At 41.3% G+C, this 20350-nt stretch overlaps 1 protein-coding gene across 1 annotated transcript in view; it reads right to left on the bottom strand.

Moving 5' to 3' along the window:
* The window catches only part of SLC25A20 (solute carrier family 25 member 20), a 29296-nt gene that overhangs the window by 6116 nt on the left and 2830 nt on the right, over positions 1 to 20350 (bottom strand). The window contains exons 2-4 of the mRNA XM_057706121.1: positions 15662 to 15754; positions 11478 to 11605; positions 8782 to 8872 (exon numbers count right to left, since the gene is read on the bottom strand). Of these exons, the coding sequence (XP_057562104.1) occupies positions 8782 to 8872; positions 11478 to 11605; positions 15662 to 15754 (312 nt within the window). The remainder of the gene's footprint in view (positions 1 to 8781; positions 8873 to 11477; positions 11606 to 15661; positions 15755 to 20350) is intronic.

Below are 20350 nucleotides of genomic sequence, written 5' to 3'. Positions count from 1 at the left end.
TGAACATTGGACTTAGTGTAAAGGTCACTGGTGACCTTGACAAAAGTAGTTTTGTTGGATTTGTGAGGCAAAAGCCAGTCTGATGTGGGTTTAACACTTAGAGAAGAGGGACTAGAGACAAAAAGTAAAAAAACAAAAACAAAAAACTTTTTCAAAGAGTTTTGATGTAAGGGGGAGCAAAGACAGGAAACACAGAAATGGATGTGGAAGGTAAAATAGAGAGATGTTTGTATTTTTAAGGTGAAAATACAGGCATGTTTGTGCTTTTATTGCTGAAGAGAACAATCCATTGGAGAGCAAAAATCCATGCTGAAGGAGAGAGAAAAAATTGCTGAAGCAAGGTTTCTGGATGGGCAAGAGGGGAGAGGAGGTGGGGTCAGGCAGAAGCATGGGCCATCTTTGGTGGAAACAAGCCAGGCAGCCACAGATGTAGTTACATGCCAGTGGGTGAGTGGTGGCAGTGGAGGGCATCTGGTAAAGTCCTCTTCTGGTGGTTTCAGTTTTTCCGGTGAAGTAGAAAGCCTGGTCATCTGCTGAGAGGGTAAGGGTGAAGAGAAGAGAAGAGAAGAGAAGAGAAGAGAAGAGAAGAGAAGAGAAGAGGAAAGAGAAGAGAAGAGAAAAGTACAAAATAGTCATCCAGCAGAGTGGAGGAGTGCAAGGGAAGAATATGGATGGGGATGGTCTCATCTAGCAGCAGAAAAGAACTTCAGGCATAAAAGAGAAGGAAGAAGCCATGACAGAAAAGACTAGGGGACAGGCTACTGAAAAAAAAAACATCCCCTAACACAAAATCAATATACAGGGGCTTCGCTGGTGGCACAGTGGTTAAGAATCTGCCTGTCAATGCTGGGGACACAGCTTCGATCCCTGGTCTGGAAAGATCCCACGTGCCACAGAGCAACTAAGCCTGTGTGCCAAGCTTGAGCTTGTGCTCTAGAGCCCGTGTGCCTAGAGCCTGTGCTCCATAACAAGAGAAGCCACCACAATGAGAAGCCTACGCACCGCATCAAAGAGCCTGTGCACAACAGTGAAGACTCAACACAGCCAAAAAATAAATTTTAAAAAATACTTTAAAAAAATCAATATATAGACTTCTAAGAAGTACTTTCCCTCTCCCTCCTGCTAAGTAAAACAAAAAACCCTAGACATCTGTTTTAAACAAATATAAGAGGACTCTGAAAGTTTGGAGAGAAGTAGCAGACTGGCTAGGGACTTTGGGACTTGAGCAGTGACATAGTGGTGAGTTCCCTGGATTTTCTTTCTTTTTTTTTTGGTGGAATCTTCCCAGGGAAGGGCTCGAACCCGTGTCCCCGGCATTGGCAGGCAGATTCTTTACCACTGCGCCACCTAGGAAGTACTGGATTTTCTTTTTTGATATATATCTCAGACTTGAAGCAGAAGAAACTGGCAATCAAGGAATGCGGACAGGCACAGACCAAAAAGAAGCCCCAACAAAAGCCTGCATTCTCTAGACAAAGGACCAGAAAAGGAACAGCCTAGAAAACAGAAAGTCTTTAGACAAAAAACCCTCTACTCCAGCCGTACACCATAGAAAAAAACTGTGGCCTCACCCTCATCCACATCAGCAAAGACTGTGTGGGGAGCCCAGACTTCCGCCTCCACACGGCTGTAACGAGGTGCCCAACATGCTGCCTGGGTGGAGTCAGAGAAGGCCAAGTAGAGAATAAGGACTTTCATCCCTGACAGCCTGTATAACCAGCGCCCTCCTGTCCTGTGGTGTCAGATGGAGACACTGGAACTCCCACACCCACCCAGCAGTAAAAAGAAGTGCCCCACCCTCTACTGTCAACAGAGGTTGAGTGGGGCACCTAGACTTCCACTTCCATTTGGCAATAAGGAGACAGCATCCCTCCCTTCCTACTGGAGTGATGTCAGAGAAAGCCAACTAAAAGAGAAAGTTTAAATAGGCTCCAGGATCTCAATAAAATATGCAAATACCCAGGTTCCAACTGGAAATCACACAGCATATCCAAAACCAGGAAGATCTCAAACTGAAAGAAAGAAAAAAGAAGCAACAGATTCCAATATCAAGATGACAGAGATGTTAGAATTATCTGACAAAGATTTTAAAGCAGCCATTGTAAAAATCCTTCAAATAATTATTAACATGCTTGAAATAGATTAAAAAAAATTAGAAAGCCACAGCAAAGAAATAAAATCTCAATACAGAAATAGAAGATATGAAGAAGAACCAAATGGAAGTTTCAGAATGGAAAATTACAACCGAAATAAAAAGCTCAGTGGATGGCTCACTCAACAGCAGAATGAAGGGGAGAGAGAAAAAAAATCAGCATTAGAAGACAGAACAATGGAAAATACCCAATCTGAACAACAGACAGAAAACAAACTGAAACAAATTAAACAGAACCTCAGGGACCCATGGGGCTGTAACAGAAAATATATTTGTGTCCTCACAGTCCTAGAAGAAGAGAAGAAAAGAGGGTAGGACTGAAAAAGTGCTCAAAGAAATAACTGCTGAAAACTTCCCAAATTTGGCAAAAAATAAAGAAAAAAGCTTAAGAGTAGCCAGAGAAAAATAACACATTGCCTATTGAAAAAAACAATTAGAATGACAACAGAAACCAGGGAGGGTAGAAAGAAGTGGCACAGTATCTTTCTGGAGCTGAAAGAAAAGAACTGTCATCCTAGGATCCTACATCAAGTGAAAACACCCTTCACGAATAAAGGGGAAATCAGGTATTCTTAGATGAAGGAAAACTAAGAGACTTCGTCGTTCACAGACCTACCCCAAAAGAATGGCTAAAGGAAGTTCTTTAAACAGAAGAGGAACTATCAGAGAAGGAACCTTGGATCAATCAGGAAGGAAGAAGAACACAGTATGCAAAAATATGGGATATTATATAATGGTAATATGAGGGACATTACATAATAATAAAAGAGCCAATCCATCAAGAAAACATAGCAATCCTAAATGTGTATACATTAAACATAAAAGGTGCAAACTATGTGAAGTAAAACTGATGGAACTGAAAGAAGAAACAAACGAACTCACAGTTATAGTTGGAGATTTCAAATTCCTCCATCAACAAATACATAGAACAACTAGACAGAAAATCATCAAGGATAGAGAAGAACTCAACACCACCATCAACCCACAGCGTAAGATCAACATTTATAGATTATTCCACCAGACGACAGCAGAACACACATTCTTTTCAAACGCCCCTGGAACACAGACCAAGATAAACCATATCCAAGGCCATAAACCTCAAGAAATTTAAAAGAATGTAGATAATACAGAATATGTTCTCCAATCACAATGGACTCAAACTAGAAATCAATAATCTCCAACACCTGGAAACTAAACAACATTGTCCTAAGTAATTCAAAAAGGAAGTCTCAAAGGAAATTAGAAAACACACTGAACTGGGACTTCCCTCGTGGTCCAGTGGCTAAGACTCTGCGCTCCCAATGCAGGGGGCCCTGGTTCGATGCCTGATCAGGTAACTAGATCCCACATGCTGCAACTAAGAAGATTCCAAATGCTGCAACGAAGATCCTGCACGTGGCAACAAAGATCCCGTGTGCCACAACTAAGACCCGACACAGCAAAATAAGTAAATAAATATTTTAAAAAAGAAAAGAAAAGAAAACACACAGAACTGACTAAGAATTAAAATATATTGAAGTTTGTGGGACACACTAAAGCAGTGCTGAGAGGAAACTTTATAGCACTGACTGCATACATTAGAAAAGAGGAAAAGCCTCAAAATAATAATCTAAGCTTGCACCTCAAAAACTTAAAAAAAGAGAAAAGTAAAGCAAACTAAACCCAAAACAAGCAAAAGGAAGGAAATGATAAAAATACAAGCAGAAACCAATGAAACTGAAACAGAAAAACAATAAAGAAGATCAACGAGGTGAGTTCCCTGGTGACCTAGTGGTTAGGATACCAGGCTTTCACTGCTGTGGCGTGGGTTCAATCCCTGGTTGGGGAACTGAGATCCCACAAGCTGCGCAGCATAGCCAAAAAAGAAAGAGAGAAAGAAAGGAAGGAAGGAAGGAACGGAGGGAGGAAGGAAGGAAGGAAGGAAGGAAGGAAGGAAGGAAGGAAGGAAGGAAGGAAGGAAGAAAGAAAAAGAAAGAAAGAAAGAAAGAAAGAAGAAGAAAGAAAGGAAATCTCTTTTGAAGAGAGCAATAAAACCAACAAACCAACCTCTAGTGAGGATGACAAAGAAAAAAAGAGAGAAGTCACAAATTACTAATACCAGGAACAAAACAGAAGATTAACACCACAGACCCTGCAGATGTAAAAAGGACAATAAGGTAATACTACACACAACTTTACACATACACATTTGACAACTTACACAAAACAAAAACAAAAACTACCACAATTTTCCCAATATGAAATAAGTAATTTGAATAGCCCTGTAACTATTAAGAAAATTAAATTCATAATTTAAAAATTCCTCCCCCCAAATCTCCAAGCCTGTATGGTTTCACTATAAAATTCTACCAAATGTTTACAGAAAAATTAACACCAATTCTACACAATCTCTCTCAGAAAACAGAAGAGGGAACAATTCCCAATTCATTTTATGAAGCTAGTATTATTCTGATACCAAAACCAGACAAAGACAATACATAAAAAAAAACAAAAACAAAAGCGATAGACTAATATCTCTCATGACTATAGATGCAAAAATTCTTAACAAAGTATAAGAAAACAGAACTCAGCAATATATAAAAAGAATTATACACCATGACTAACTTGGGGGGGTTATTTCAGCAATGCAAAATTGGTTCAGTATTCAAATATCAATTGATGTAATTCATCACATTAAGAGGTTACAGGAAAAAAATCACACGATCACATTAATAAGTGAAGAAAAAGCATTTGACAAAAGTCAATATCCATTCATGATAAAACTCTCAGAAAAAGAGGAATAGAAGGTAACTTTCTCAACTTGACAAAGACCATCTATCAAAAAACCTACATCTGGGACCTCCCTGGTGGTCCAGTGGTTAAGACTCTGCAATTCCACTGCAGAGGGCACAGTGTTCCATCCCTGATTGGGGAACTAAAATTCCGCATGCCGTGCAGCTCGGCCAAAAAAATTAAACAAACAAACAAAAAACTACATTATATTTAACACTGAAATAATACTTCCGCATAAGATTGGGAACAAGGCAAAAATATCCATTTTCATCACTCATTCAACATAGTACTGGAAGTTCTAGCCAGTGAAATAAGGAAATAAATGGTAAACAGATCAGAAATGAAGAAATAAAACTATTTGCAAATAACCTATTTGCAAATAACCTAATTATCTACATAGGAAATCCCCAAAAATCTGCCCCCCCAAAATCCTAGAATGAATAAAGGGCATTAAGGAAGGTTCACAGGACACAAGATTAACATACAAAAATCAACTGTATTTCTACAAACTAGCAATGAAAATGTAGACAACAAAATTTAAACTATAATACCATTTACAATGCCATTTTACGAAGTCAAATTAAGAGAGAAGCACTTAGGTGTATAAGAAAACACATTAAGAACTTACTGCTGAAAACTACACAATGCTGATGAAAGAAATGAAAGTTCTAAATAAATGGAGAGATATAACATGTCCATGTATTGAAAGACTCAAAATAATGTGTTAATTCTACCCAAATTGACCTATAGGTTTAATGTAATCTCAGCAAGATTTTCCTCAATTTTCTAAATTATCCTAAAATTTATGTGGAAATATTGAATACAAAGGAATAGCCAGAACTTTTTTTTAAAGAATAAAGTGGGAGGGATCGGTCTAGTCAATTTCAAGACTTAGTATATGGCTATACTAATCAAGATTGTGCAGTATTAGTGAAGGGATAGATGCATAAGTCATTAGAAAAAGACAGAGTACCCAGAAGTAGACACACACAAATATGTCCAACTGATTTTTAACAAGGATGCAAATACTATTCAGTGGAAGAAAGCTAAGTCTCTTCGGCAACTGGTATGGTGCAACTGGACAGCCCTAGGGAAAAGGGAAAAAAAAAAAAAAGAACTCTGACCTAATTCTCATACATAATACAAAAATTTACTCAACCTGGAGTTACAGACTTAAATGTAAAAGGTAAACTATAAATAAGCCTTTTTGAAAAAACATATAAGAAAATTTTGGGGATCTCAGGCTAGATAGAGTTCTTAAGACCTGATGCCCCAAACACCCAAAACCCACTCCATAAAAGAAAATTTAACAAATGGGACTTCATCAAAATTTAAAACGTTTGCTCAAAAGACTCTGTTAAGAGGATGAAAAGACAAAGTATAGACTGAGAGAAAATATTTGCAAACCATGTATCTAACAAAGCACTGGTATCTAGAATAACGGACTCTCAAAATTCAATAATAAGAAAACAAATAATCCAATTAGAAAATGAGCAAAACACATGAACAGACATTTCACCAAATAGAATATACAGATAGTAAATGAGCATATGAAAAGATGTTCAACATCTTCAGCTATTAGGGAAATACAAATTAAAATGAGATATCACTACACACCTATCAGAATAGCTAAAATTAAGAATAGTGACAACAAATGTTGGTGAGGGTGCAGAGAAACTGGATCACTCATACATTGCTGGTGGGAATGCAAAATGATATAGCTACTCTAAAAAAAGTTTGGTAGTTTCTTTAAAAACTAAACATGCATGGGACTTCCCTGGAGGTCCAGTGGTTAAGACTCCATGCTTCCACTGCAGGGGACACGGGTTCGATTCCTGGTTGGGGAATTAAGATTCCACACGCTGGTGCAGTGCAGCCAAAAAAACAAAAAACAAACAAACAAAACTAAAAACTACCATATGACTCAGCAATTATACTCCTGGGCGTTTATCCCAGAGAAATGAAGACTGATTTTCTCAGAAAAACCTCTGTACATGAATGTTTACTGCATCTTTATTTATAACAGCCAAAAACTGGAAACAACTCAGATGTCCTTCTATGGATGAAAAGTTAAATATATTTGTAGTACATCCAAACCATGGACTATTAAAAAGGAATGAACTATTCATACATGCAATAATCTGTGTGAGTCTCCAGAAAATTATGTTGAGTTGAAAAAGCCAATCTGGAAAGTTTACATACTATATGATTCCATTTATATGTCTTGAAATTACAAACTTATAGAAATGGAGTTCAGATTAGTGGCTGCTGGGGTGGTTAAGGACTGGAGGGGGGTAAGGGAAGTGAATTATTAAAGGGCTACATGTGGGATCCTTGGCATGATAGAATTGTTCTGTATCATGACTATATCAAGGTCAATATTCTGGTTGTGACATCGTACTATAGTTTTATAATATATTACCTCTATGGAAGAACTAGGTAAAGGGTACATGGGATTCTTTGTATTATTTCTTTCTTTTTTTTCTTCTGTATTACCTCTTACAACTGTAGGTGAATCTATAACTATCTCAAAATTTAAAAAATTAATTTAAAAACACACAAAATTAAATGACAAATGCAAAGCGTGAAAAAGACTTGCCACATATGATAAGAAATTAATAACCTTAATATACCCAAAGCTTTCAGGGGTGGGGGAGTGGGAGGTACAAACTACTGGGTGTAAGACAGGCTACAAGGATGTATTGTACAACATGGGGAACATAGCCAGTATTTTCTAATAATTGTAAATGGAGTGTAACCTTTAAAAAGTGTATAAAAATTTTTTTAATAATAAATTAAAACGTCCGAAGCTTTTATAAATCAATTGAAAAACAAACAAATGAACAAAGAACACAAATAGGCATTTCACAAAGGAAAAATACAGTTAATATGCATCAAAACAGTTAACCTCACCGACAATTAAAAGCAAGAAAAATTAAAACAATGCAAATTTTTCCATCAGACTAGCAGAGATTGTAGATTAGATGCTAGAGAGTCTGCTGGGAAGTAGAAGCTCTTGTACCATTGACAGGACTAGAAAGAGGCAGAATTTTATAGGAGAGCCATTTAGTAAAATACATTAAAAACCTTTTAAAAAAGTACATACCTTTAAACATACTAATTTCAAGTCTAGACAAAATATTGTGACATATCAAATGAAAAAAGCTGGTTACAAAACTATTGTAGTATGTGACCCCAACTTTATTTCAAAAGATAATGTTTTTTTAATATACATGTTTACCAAAAAGACTAGAAAAATTCACACAGAAAGCATAACAGTGGTTCCCTCAGTGGGGTGCTATGATGGGTGATAAACACATTGCTTCCTTTGTGCTTCTCTGCATTACCAAAATTTTTCTAGCAAAGACTGTGTGTTAAATTGCTTTGGCCATTAGAAGAAAAAAGCAGTAACACTTTTTTAAAAAGAAGCCCTGTGTGGTAAGCCAGGCAGCCAGTTCACACCCTTGGCCTGGGAACAAGCCAGACACTTTCAGGACACAACCTTTGGGCAACGGGTAGAGACAAAACACGTTATGTAGGAGCAGCCACCCTTCCACCTCTGATGAGACATGACTCACCTTTCAGAGTTCCTGAAGGAGCTGCTAATAAGGGTGGATAAGTCTGGGCTGACCCGTCACAGGTGTGACATTTGGTTGATTTGTTACACTGTCCTGGTTCTTGATTCTACTACGATTGCTTCCATGTTCCTGAAAACCTTGAAACTGTTTTGCACACCTGACCTGAAGCCTTTATAAAGGGTGAAAGGACACAAACATCCACACAAAATTGTATACCCAAAGGAAAATGCTAGCCACCTCCCCCAAATCATAACCCCCCACCCCAGATCACACCCTCACCTGTAACAAGCACTTGATTCGTTCTCCAGGGGTCATAATTCCCGTGGTGAATACGCCAGATAACATCCCAGCTGCAAAGATTTGGGGGTAGCTGTATTGAAAACAAAAACAAGAGAAAAGCACTTGTGACAAACCACCCAGAACAGAGGCAATCCCAGCAAAGGGGACTTTGAAAGAAAAAATAAGTACTTGGACTGGGCAGAAGTCTAGCACAAACAAATCATATTTCACACAAAACCCAATTTCTAGGTATATTCTGACGTCAAATTTCCCAAGGCAGGGGTCTCAGTGCCAAGAGCAATATGAGCTTGGTCACAAGGCCCATGTGCACACTCAGATGGCCTCACCCGTGGGAGAAGTTTCCTCCCCTGGCCTGCCATGCACAGTGACTATGGACAAGTTTCCAGGCCTCTCTGAGCCTTGATCTGTAAAGTTCAGGATTGTTGTGGAAAAAAGCCTCTAACCCAGGATGTAGACCTCAGTCAACCCCAGATCCCCTCCGATATCACTTCCTCTGGATCATCAAATGCCTGAGAACATCTTAAGCCAAGACTCACATAGGACAGCATCAACACCGGGGGCACAGGTGTGGCCACTTACACAGGCTAAGGGACAGCCAGGCCAATTGTGAGGAATGTGTTGTAAGATGCTGGGAAAGGTCCAGTCAGGGATGGTACCCAGAGACATGATGGGTCCTATGGCCTTCTGTGCAGGGAATAGTTCCCCAGTGGCCAGAGATATGGATCCTCACCATGGCCCCCACAGAATGAACCACACAGTGTCTAGAGGAATTGGAGGCTCCTAGCGTCATTGCCTGTGCCACCTCTGGCATCTCCTTTTCTTTCTGAGATTAGCAATACCAGACTGGTCTGGAGGCAATGGAGCACAGAGCTACAATTAGCATTTCAACAGAGTCCCCACAATTTAGCAAATGTTGCTGAAAAACTTCACTTTCTTGCCTGAGCCTCAGGCCCTTCCTGACTCCAAGCCTCTGACAGCTAAGTCTTCAGGCCTGTCCCACCCTACAAGGAGCCCAAAACCTGGGGAATACATGTCAAATGGGGATAGGCAGACATCCACTTTGGGTCCTTCTTTCCAGGCAGGGCACCAGTCTCAATAGCCCTGTTTTTCCAATGCACTCACCTGTTCAACAGTCAGGAGACTTGCTTTCATGCATGGCCTCCTTTACAGTCTCAGTTCACACTCCTGTCCCCAAGAGGAGCCCTCTCAGCAAGGAAACTTCTCCTCATGAGACCAATGTCTGTTCTTCCATGGATGCCCAGACCTTAGGCTGGACATAGCTCCATCTCCTGGGACTGGGGACTCTCCTCTGAACAGGTTCTCTGTGTATGTGCACAGGGTACCATGCAGACACCCTACATGGGTGGCCCATTTTGCCACCCCTCACCCGCACACCAGGGAAGCATCTGTGAGTGCTGGACCCTCTTGCACTTTCACCCCAAGGTCCTGGAAATGTTCCTTTCCATACTATCCCCAAACACTACTGCAGGGAGGGGAAGGTGGCAGGGCTGACATTCAGGATTCAGAACATGGCAGGATTATGGGGGTGGGGACCTGAGTGTTTCAACCTTTGCTTAAGCAGGAAGGGTGCTTCTCTGAGCACTGATGTGATAGTACAGGGAATACAACCCACAGGCTGAAGTATTAACAGTGACCCCACGGGGGCTCCTGTGCATGGCCCTTGTGCGTGGTACAGCTGGGAGCTGGCACATGAGCTAAAAGACCCAGGTGCTCAGAGAGGACGTGTGTCCATAGGACATGTGGACTACCAACAGTCAAACAAAGCTTCAAAAGGACCGCCCACACACCCACATTTGGGGCTACCTGTGGCTTTTTATAGAAGCTGGTCACATTCAGAGGGTCACAAGGACTCCAAAAATAGAGTTTCACATTACGAGCATTTCTGTCTACATCCAGACCCTTACTCAGCCTGCCGTGGCCTGAAGTAGTGACAGAAAACAACCACATGGCACCCTGGGCTTCCTCTCTTGAGCTCCTTGATCCTAAGCCTAGCCAGCCACTGTGGGTCCTGTGCTGCCTGCAGGCCCTCCCAGGAGCTGTCATCCTGCACAGCTCAGACTGAGTGTGCCTTGTCATGCCATGTTTCAACTCAGAAGTCCTCTGCATCCCAAGAAGCCTGTTTTCATTAACTACTTTGTAAATTCTGAACTATAATTCTGCCTCATCTGCCTCTTCATACCCAAATCTAACTTCTTAAAGTTTACTGAAAGGAAATATACTAATTTATTTCACTTTAACAAAGAAACCAATATCTGAAATAATTATAATCATGTTATTAAAATGAAGTAAAACAAAGTTAGAACCTTCCCTTCTCCCAACCAGGCTGCTGCTGTCATTACTGCAGCACCAGGGACCTTCGTGGCATTTTACACATATTTTAGTAGTCAGACCTCCCAATGCTGTGGGGTTAAGTGACACTACCTCACAGAAGAAATTATGACAACCTAATAAGGCGGTGGGAGAGGGCTTTGGGTTTTTTCTCTTTCCCCTTTAGTTCACAGGGCAAAGGAAACTCAAGTACCTCCCTCATGTGGAGCAACCAGAAGCTAGCCCCAGGGACCCGGGAGGACAACCATTTCCTGTCAGCCAAGTTCCACCAAGCAGCCACCACCAAGCAGAACAGCATCGAGTGCTCCAGGTTTGTAAGTACTCACCTGAGCACATCCTCTGGGTGTTTCTGTTGCAGTTTCTTCCCCAAACCAAACCCAAAGAAGCACACAGCAAACATTGGGGTAACCCCAATGATGGGGGCGGCCATGCCCCGATACAGACCTGTGATGCCCTGCAAGGAATCACAGAAGTGGAAGCTGTTTACAGACACAACTAACTTTTACTTCACTGAAAGGGAAGCAGTGCATCCTCGGACCTGTGGCCTCCTTCCTTCCCCTCCCCTCCAAGCAAGGACAGCTTTTAAAAGGAAGAATACTTCCACATTTATCAGAAATACTTGTCTTCTTTTTTTTTTTTTAATTTATTTATTTTTATTGGTTGTGTTGGGTCTTTGTTGCTGCACGCGGGCTTTCTCTAGTTGCTGTGAGTGGGGGCTACTCTTCATTGTGGTGCGTGGGCTCCTCATTGCTGTGGCTTCTCTTGTTGTGGAGCACGGGCTCTAGGTGTGTGGGCTTCAGTAGTTGTGGCACATGGGCTCAACAGTTGTGGCTCAAGGGCTCTAAAGCAAAGGCTCAATAGTTGTGGTGCACGGGCTTAGTTGCTCTGCAGCATGTAGGATCTTCCTGGAGCAGGGCTTGAACCCATGTCCCCTGCATTGGCAGGCAGATTCTTAACCACTGCACTACCTAGGAAGCCCTACTTTTCTTATACACTGCTGTAGAAACTGAAAACAGCTCCTATTCTGGAAGGCAATCTGCAAATATGCAGCTTACACTTTCATCAGAAAATTCTCTATCTAGAAATGTATTCTAAGGAAATACTCAAAGATATAAAAAAGAATGACATCAGGCATTTATTAAATACCAAAATTTTGGAATGAACCTAAAAATTCCCAAATAGGAGATTGAGACAAATTATGGGAACTCCATAAGTGGACTGTCACACAACCCATAGAACCATGGTGTAACATGAGAAGAGACTACTAAGTGAAAAAAAAGCAGGCTACAAAACAGAATGTACAATGTGACTTCCTTGGGGTGAGAATACAGTTGATTAAGAAATTTTTGTATTTCCCAAGTACTAAGACATGATGGGAGTTCCCTGGTGGCCTCGTGGTTAAGATTCCAGGCTTTCACTGCTGTAGCCCCTGGTCGGGGAACTGAGATCTCTTAAGCTGACCAGTGTGCCCCTCCAAAAAAAGACATGAGGTTTTTATTGTTAAAAACAATAGCAAGACTGGACATCAATTTTCACCAGCACAGTTTGATAATGAAAGCAACTATGTAGTAGCCAATAAACAGACAGACAAATAGATATCCCAACCAAACAAGTTAGTAAACCAAGGAAGAGGAAGATCTGGGACCCAGGAGACCAAGGGTTTGGCCCAAGAGAGGTGAAGGGGATTTCCAGGATAGTGCTGGGTACAGTGGGCCTGGGAAGAAACCAGTCTACATGGGAGTACAAGGATAGAGGACTCCAGGAGGAGTTTGTTTTTTCCAAGAAAAACAAAGCAAAACAACAAACATTGGAACAACAGATTATAACTGTTTAGGCAGTGTGGCAAACCAAACAAAAAGGTATTCTACAGAGCATTTAGGGTACAGGATGACAAAGGCAGAGATTCAAACGCAAGCAAAAGAAACTGACACAATTTTTAAGCCAACCTCAAGAGAAACAAAAAGTTGTACAAGAAATGAAATGCACATCATAGAACATAACTTAGTTAACAGAGAAAAACATATATAACGTTGTAATCATGAAGACAGTCAATTGTATTAAACCATAAAGTATGATAAAATTATATGGGCAGGGCAGAAAGAGGAGACAGGAATGCAAGAGTTAAAATCATCTACCATGAATAGGTAGCTAAAACACATTTTTAAATATATAAAATATACATATGCAGCTAGGTAGAAAACAGCATTAACAACAGAGAGAACTGAAAGTAACCTCTAGAGATTTGGGGTGGGGGGGCTCCTTTGTTACAAGTTCTTCAGTAAACTAAGTGCTTGTATCATTTTAATACAAAATAAGGGATAATTTTTAAAACAAAATTAAATCTTAAAGCTGCTCCCTACACAAAGCAGCAGGAGAAACAGGGTGGGGCTGCACATTGAGAGGGTCCACAGACCGAGGCTGGAGAATTTGCCTCACTACAGACCCTGGCCATTCACAACCAATCTTCTTTCCAGAACTCAAGGGGCACAACTGTACCTGTCAGCACTCCTCCCAGATCCTGCAAAGGTCTAACACTGCTACAGGCTGTGAGCAGACTCTCCAAGGATAAAGTACAGAGAAGGTAGATAGGAAAGGGTGAATGGGAAGAGAAGGTTCTGAGAAGGATCTGCAAAAGTAGCATGTGACAGGGACTTCCCTGGTAGCGTAATGGTTAAGTATCTGCTTGCCAGTGCAGGGGACATGGGTTCAATCCCTGATCTGGGAAGATTCCACATGCTGCAGAGCAACTAAACCAGGGAGCCACAACTACTGAGCCTGCACTCTACAGCCTGCATGCCACAGCTATTGAGCCCATGTGCCACAACTACTGAAGCCTAGAGCCTATGCTCCACAACGAGAAGCCACCGCAATGAGAAGCCCGTGCACCATAACAAAGAGTAGTCCCCACTCACCATAGCTAGAGAAAGCCTGTGCACAGCAACGAAGACCCAATGCAACCAAAAATTAATTGATTACTTAATTAAAAAATATAGAAAAATGGTACAAATCAACCCGTTTGCAAGGCAGACATAGAGACACAGATGTAGAGAATACACATATGGACAACAAGTGGGGAAAGTGGTGGGGGGGGGGTGGGCGGGGATGAACTGGGAGATTGAGATTGCCATGTATACATTACTAATAAAAAAAATCAAATTGTACACTTTAAATATATGTAGTTTATTGTATGTCAATTCTATCTCAATAAAAGTTCTTAAAAAAAAAAGGCAGCATGTGACAAAACCCTCCCAAAGCCCCTCCCACAGCTTCCCACTTGGGCTGAGAAGGATGCCCAGGGCCTGAGGGCCAAATCCATGCCTCGCAACAACTCCTTTAGCCTTCCTTCCACTGTCTGGCCCACCCAGTTCCATGTGGTACAACCAACCCATCTGGCAGCACCAGAAAACAGAGAGCTCAATCTGGCACAGCAAAACCCACAGAAAAGCACAAATACGGACTAAGGAAGCCTATTCAACTCTGTGGGGAGTTTGGTTTATACAAGCCATTCTCACCAGGCCTCCAGCACCCGGCACATTGCCGAGGCGCTGAATAGGTGCTTGATAACATTTGCTGAGCAAGAGGCATGTAATCCTGCCTCTCTATAAGGCAGAGAACTCTTAGCAGACCTGAAGCCCAAAGCCTCCACTGGACACTGATCAAACTCCATTCTGGGCCAATGAAAGAAAGAGCCTTACAGAAGAAAAGCACCATTTCACACATGAGGGGTTAGGTAGACTCCAGCTCAAAATCTGCCTCCCATGCCTGGGTCCTCCAGGAACCCTGGAACAACTTCTCCTCCCAGACTGAGCCCATCACTTACCAGCATCCCCTCCTTATCTGGGTGGCACCCGCATCTCAGTTTCTGTATATTTAATAAAGACTATATATATATTTATTCATATTAGAGTTATATTCTAGGAAACAAAGGAAAAGTTCTCAACAAGGTCTTGTCACATATGTGCTAATGAAGTCAGTAATAAGCATCACTAGTAATTAAAACTTTTTTCAAATCCCATGTTTTCACTCTAAGAAATATCTGAAAAATTACTGTGTAATTCAATAACCTCAAACCAATTTAGTTTCCTTGTCTATGGGTTTGAAGACTGCTGGCCTCTTTCACTGTTCCTCAGACTAGCTGATTTTTCCGCCAGATTTTAGGTGAACTTCTGACACTGATCCCTGTCAAACTGATTGATCCAGATTTGCATTTTCTTCTATTTCACGTCTCCAATTATTCCTCATGAATTCCCTGTGGCCTAAATTCTGCCTTCCAAAATAGAGAACCATTTTATTAGCTTCAGTCATCCACATAAAACAGTAGCTGGAACTATCAAAGACTCCAGAGCGATGACAATAGGAGGGCATAGGATGGCACGGTGACAGAGCCACAGCTGTGGGCTAGACCTCCAGCAGAACTATGCAGTCACCCTATCCCCTGGAGAAGTAACAAACAAATTCTGTGAGTGTGTTCCTCTGAATAAGAGAAATGCCCAACACCAAGATTTCATACCTCTCTCATAAGAGTCTTCCGGAAACAGTCAAAGGTCCCAGAATACATAGGAGGCTGTCCAGGCAAACTTGGGGGCTGCGTCTGCAGTCGGACCTGAAATCAGAAGTTAAAATACAGTCATTTCCCAGAATCAGAACTGCCTGTTGGTAGCAATGGCCCAGTTGTCTAACAAACTCTGAACAGAGAAAGCTGCACCTGTGTACACGTCTTCAGCATTCACTTTAGGTGCTGGATTCAGACGTCTCTTTTCTCCAGTTTATCCAAACCCTGTATTCACAAGTCATTAGTAGCATGCTTTCAGAGAGAGTGACAGTTCCTCTGATTTCCTCAGCCACTTACTTTTGCTATTTATTTCTTATCTAATGGATCCCACAATGACCCAATGGCATAAGTATTTCCATTTTACAGATGAGGACACTAGGTTTAGTGAGTTCAAGTGATGTGCCAGTAACTAGACCTGGCTGATGCAAAGCACAGCTCAGTTCTAGGCATTCTCCATACCCATCGGAAGTGGCTTGTTGGTAGCTAGGTAAGGTGCTCAACAAAAACATTCTGGAGTGAGGTGGATTTATCCTTGGTCCTTATCCTTCTCCACCTTTTGGTGTATCCAGTGCTTTAAACTCTCTCTCTCTTTAAACCTCCCTTCTTAATACTCCCTACTTTGTCTCCTTTTCTACTCCAGGTGTCCTCTAAGGCTAAGTACCCTACTCATCTGTTCCACTATCCCTTTCAGAAAAATCAGATTCCAGGGCTTCAGCTTCTGCTCAGTGATGACTTTTACTCAGCCATCTTCAGACCTTCTTTCCCCACCTTTTGGGCTACATTTCCAACTGCCTGGAGAAGCTCTCCCTACTCAAATCACCTCCAGGATCTCATCCTTTTGATGAATGTCCCCTTTGTGCCATAACCACCAGGCTACTGTTTCTCAGGATTTGAAACTCTAGCATCTGACTACTTCCTGTTGCTTCTCCTCTTATTCACATGGGCACCAAGGCTATTGGAGAGTTCCTTCAAGATTCTTCCAGAATCCCAATTTTTTTCTCTCTCCATCTGAAGTCTTCTCCTAGGTCAAGTCCTCACCCATTCTTACCCAGTGCGGTGGTTTTCAAATATGCCAACTAACTCTTTGATACTCTTCCCCTTCAAAAGTTAAATCCTAATTCCCCTCCCCTTGGATGTGGGCCAGACTCAATGACTCACTTCTATCAAATAGAATATGGTAGTATTGATGCTATGTGACTTCCAAGGCTAGGTGACAGAAAGGTCAGCTTCTGCCTGTCTCCATCTCAGGTTATTTGCTTTGGGGAAAGTCAGCCACCATGTTATGAGGATACTCAAGCAGTCTGAAGAGGTCATGTGTGGAGGGAAGAAGGCCTCCTGACAGCAGCCAGCACGTGAATGGACCACACAGAAGACAATACTTCAGACTAGTACAATCCTGGCCAACATCTTTTTATTGTGGTTTTTGGTTGGAGGAGAGGGTCTTTGGTTCAGTACTGGGTTTTTAAAAGCAGCTTTATTAAGATATAATTCATATACCATAACATTCACCCATTTAAAGTATACAGTTAAGTGGTTTTTAGTATATTTGCAGAGTTGTGCGACCTTCATTATAATCAATTTTAAAACATTTTCATCACCCCAGAAAGAAACACCACACCCATTAGTAGTCACTCCCCATTCCCCTCTCCTCTCAGCCCCTGGCAATTACTAATCTACTGTCTGTCTCCATGGATTTGCCTATTCTGTATATTTCATATAAATGAAATCATACAATATGTGGTCTTTCACACTGGGTTTCTTTTACTTAGCATAATATGTTCAAAGTTCATCTATGTTGTACAATATATCAGTCCTTCATTCCTTTTTTTTTCTTTATTCCTTTTTATTGGTAAATAACTTGCCACTGTACAAATATACCACTTTTTGTTTATCTGCTCATCAGATAATGACAAATTACACTTCTCCACTTTTATTATTATGAATAATGGTGCTATAAACTTTTGTGTACAGATTTTTGTGTGGATATATGTTTTCAATTCTCTTGGGTATTGTATTGGTCAAGATTCTCCAGAGAAACAGAACCAACAGGATATGGAGATTTATTTATTTGTTTGTTTATTATAAGGAATTGGCTCACACAATTATAGAGGCAGACAAATCCCAAGATCTGCAGTCAGCAAGCTGGAGACCCAGGATAGTCAATGGGATAATTCTAGTTCAAGTCTGAAGACCTGACAATCAGAAAAGCTGATGGTCCAAGTTCCAGTTCAAAAGTTTGCAGGCTCAAGACCTAAGAAGAACCAATGTTTTCAGTTTGAGTCCAAAGGCAGGAAAAGACCAATGTCCCAGCTCTATCAGTCAGGAGGGAGGAGTTTCAGCCTGTTGTCCTACTGAGGCCTTCAACTGACTGGATGAGGGCCACCCACATTAGGGAGGGCAATCTACTTTACTTAGAATACCTTAAATGCTAATCTCATCTAAAAACACCCTCACAGATGCACCCACAATGTTTGACCAATATCTGGACACCCCATAGCCCAGCTGACACATAAAATTAACCATCATAGCAGAATTGCTGGGTCATATGCTAACTCGATGTTTAACATTTTAAAAAAAAAAATTTATTTATTTGGCTGCAGCGGGTCTTAGTTGTGGCATGCAGGATCTTCACTGGGGCATGTGGGAGCTTTCATTGTGGCCTGCAGCATGTGGCATTTTAGTTTCCTGACCAGGGATCGAACCTGCATTCGCTGCATTAGAAGGTGGATTCTTAACCACTGGACCAACAGGGAAGTCCCACATGTTTAACCTTTTGAGGAACTGCCAGACTGTTTTCCAAAGAGGCTGCACCATTTTACACTCCCACCAGCAGTGTATGAGTGTTCCACTTTCTCCACAACCTTGCCAACACTTACTATCATCTGTTTTTGTTTTTTAATTATAGCCATCATAGTGGGTGTTAGGTGGTATCTCACAGTGATTTTTATTTATTCATTTATTTATTTATTGGCTGTATTGGGTCTTCGTTGCTGCACACGGGCTTTCTCTAGTTGCTGCGAGCAGGGGCTACTCTTCACTGTGGTGCGTGGGCTTCTCATTGTAGTGGCTCCTCTTGCTGCAGAGCACGGGCCCCAGGCGCGTGGGCTTCAACAGTTGTGGCACATGGGCTCAACAGTTGTGGCTCCCGGACTCTAGAGCACAGGCTCAATAGTTGTGGCGCAAGGGCTTAGTTGCTCTGTGGCATGTGGGATCTTCCCAGAGCAGGGCTCAAACCCATGTCTCCTGCATTGGCAGGCAGATTCTTAACCACTGCGCCACCTAGGAAGTCCTCTCACAGTGATTTTGATTTACATTTTCATCACAGATAATGATGTGGAACATTTTTCATATGCTTACTGGCCATTTGTATATCTTCTTTGGAGAAATATCTATTCAGATCCTTTGCCCATTTTTTTCCTTATTTTATTTTATTTATTTTTGGCTGCACTGCATGGCATGTGGAACTTTCCTCACCAGGGATGGAACCCACACTCCCTGCAGTAGAAGTGAGGAGTCTTAACCACTGGACCACCAAGGAAGTCCTTCAGTTTTTTTTTTCTTTTTTTACTCTCATAAAATACACATAAAATTTACCATCTCAACCATTTTTAAGTGTACACTTCAGTAGTATTAAATACATACATAATGTTGTGCAACCACCACCACCACCACCCATAATTCTTTTTGTCTTACAAAACTGAAACTCTATACCCATTAAACAACAACTTTCCATTCCCCGCTACATCCAGACCCTGACAACCACTATTCTACTTTCTGTCTCTATGATTTTGTCTACTCTAAGTACCTCATATAAGTAGGATCATACAGTATTTGTCCTTTTGTGACTGACTTATTTCACTCAGCCTAATGTTTTCAATATTCATCCATGTAGTTGCAAGGTCAGAATTTCCTTCTTTTTAAGGCTGAATAATATCCCTTTGTATGTATATGCCACATTTTGCTTATATATTCTTCTATTTGTAGACGCCTGGCGTGCTCCCATGTTTCAGCTATTGTGAATAATAGCTATGAATAGAGGTGCACAAATATCTCTTCAAGACCCTGCTTTAAATTCTTTTAGATAGGACTTCTCTGGCGGCACAGTGGATAAGAAGCCACCTGCCAATGCAGGGGACACGGGTTCGAGTTTGGGAAGATCCCACATGCCGCGGAGCAGCTAAGCCCATGTGCTGCAACTACTGAAGCTCGCCTAGAGTCCACGCTCTGCAACAAGAGAAGCCACTGCACTGAGAAGCCTGTGCATCACAATGAAGAGTAGCTCCCAATTGCCACAACTAGAGAAAGCCCACATGCAGCAACGAAGATCCAATGCAAAATAAATAAAATAAAAATAAATTATTTTAGATATATATCCAGAAGTGGAATTGCTGGATCATATGGTAATTCTATTTTTAATTTTCTGAGGAACTGACATACTGTTTTCCACAGTCTGTACAATTTTACATTTCCAACAATAGTGCACAAGGGTTCCAATGTCTCTACATCCTCACCAACACTTGTTATTATTTTATTTCATTTTTTTGACTCCTCTGCATGGCATGCGGGATCCTAGTTCTCTGACCAGGGATCAAAATTGTGCCCCCTGCAGTGGAAGTGTGGAGTCCCACCCACAGGACCACCAGGGAA

The sequence above is a fragment of the Hippopotamus amphibius genome, chromosome 13 (genome assembly GCF_030028045.1).
Source record: "Hippopotamus amphibius kiboko isolate mHipAmp2 chromosome 13, mHipAmp2.hap2, whole genome shotgun sequence".
NCBI lineage: Eukaryota > Metazoa > Chordata > Mammalia > Artiodactyla > Hippopotamidae > Hippopotamus > Hippopotamus amphibius.
This window is presented reverse-complemented; position numbering and strand designations above follow the sequence as displayed.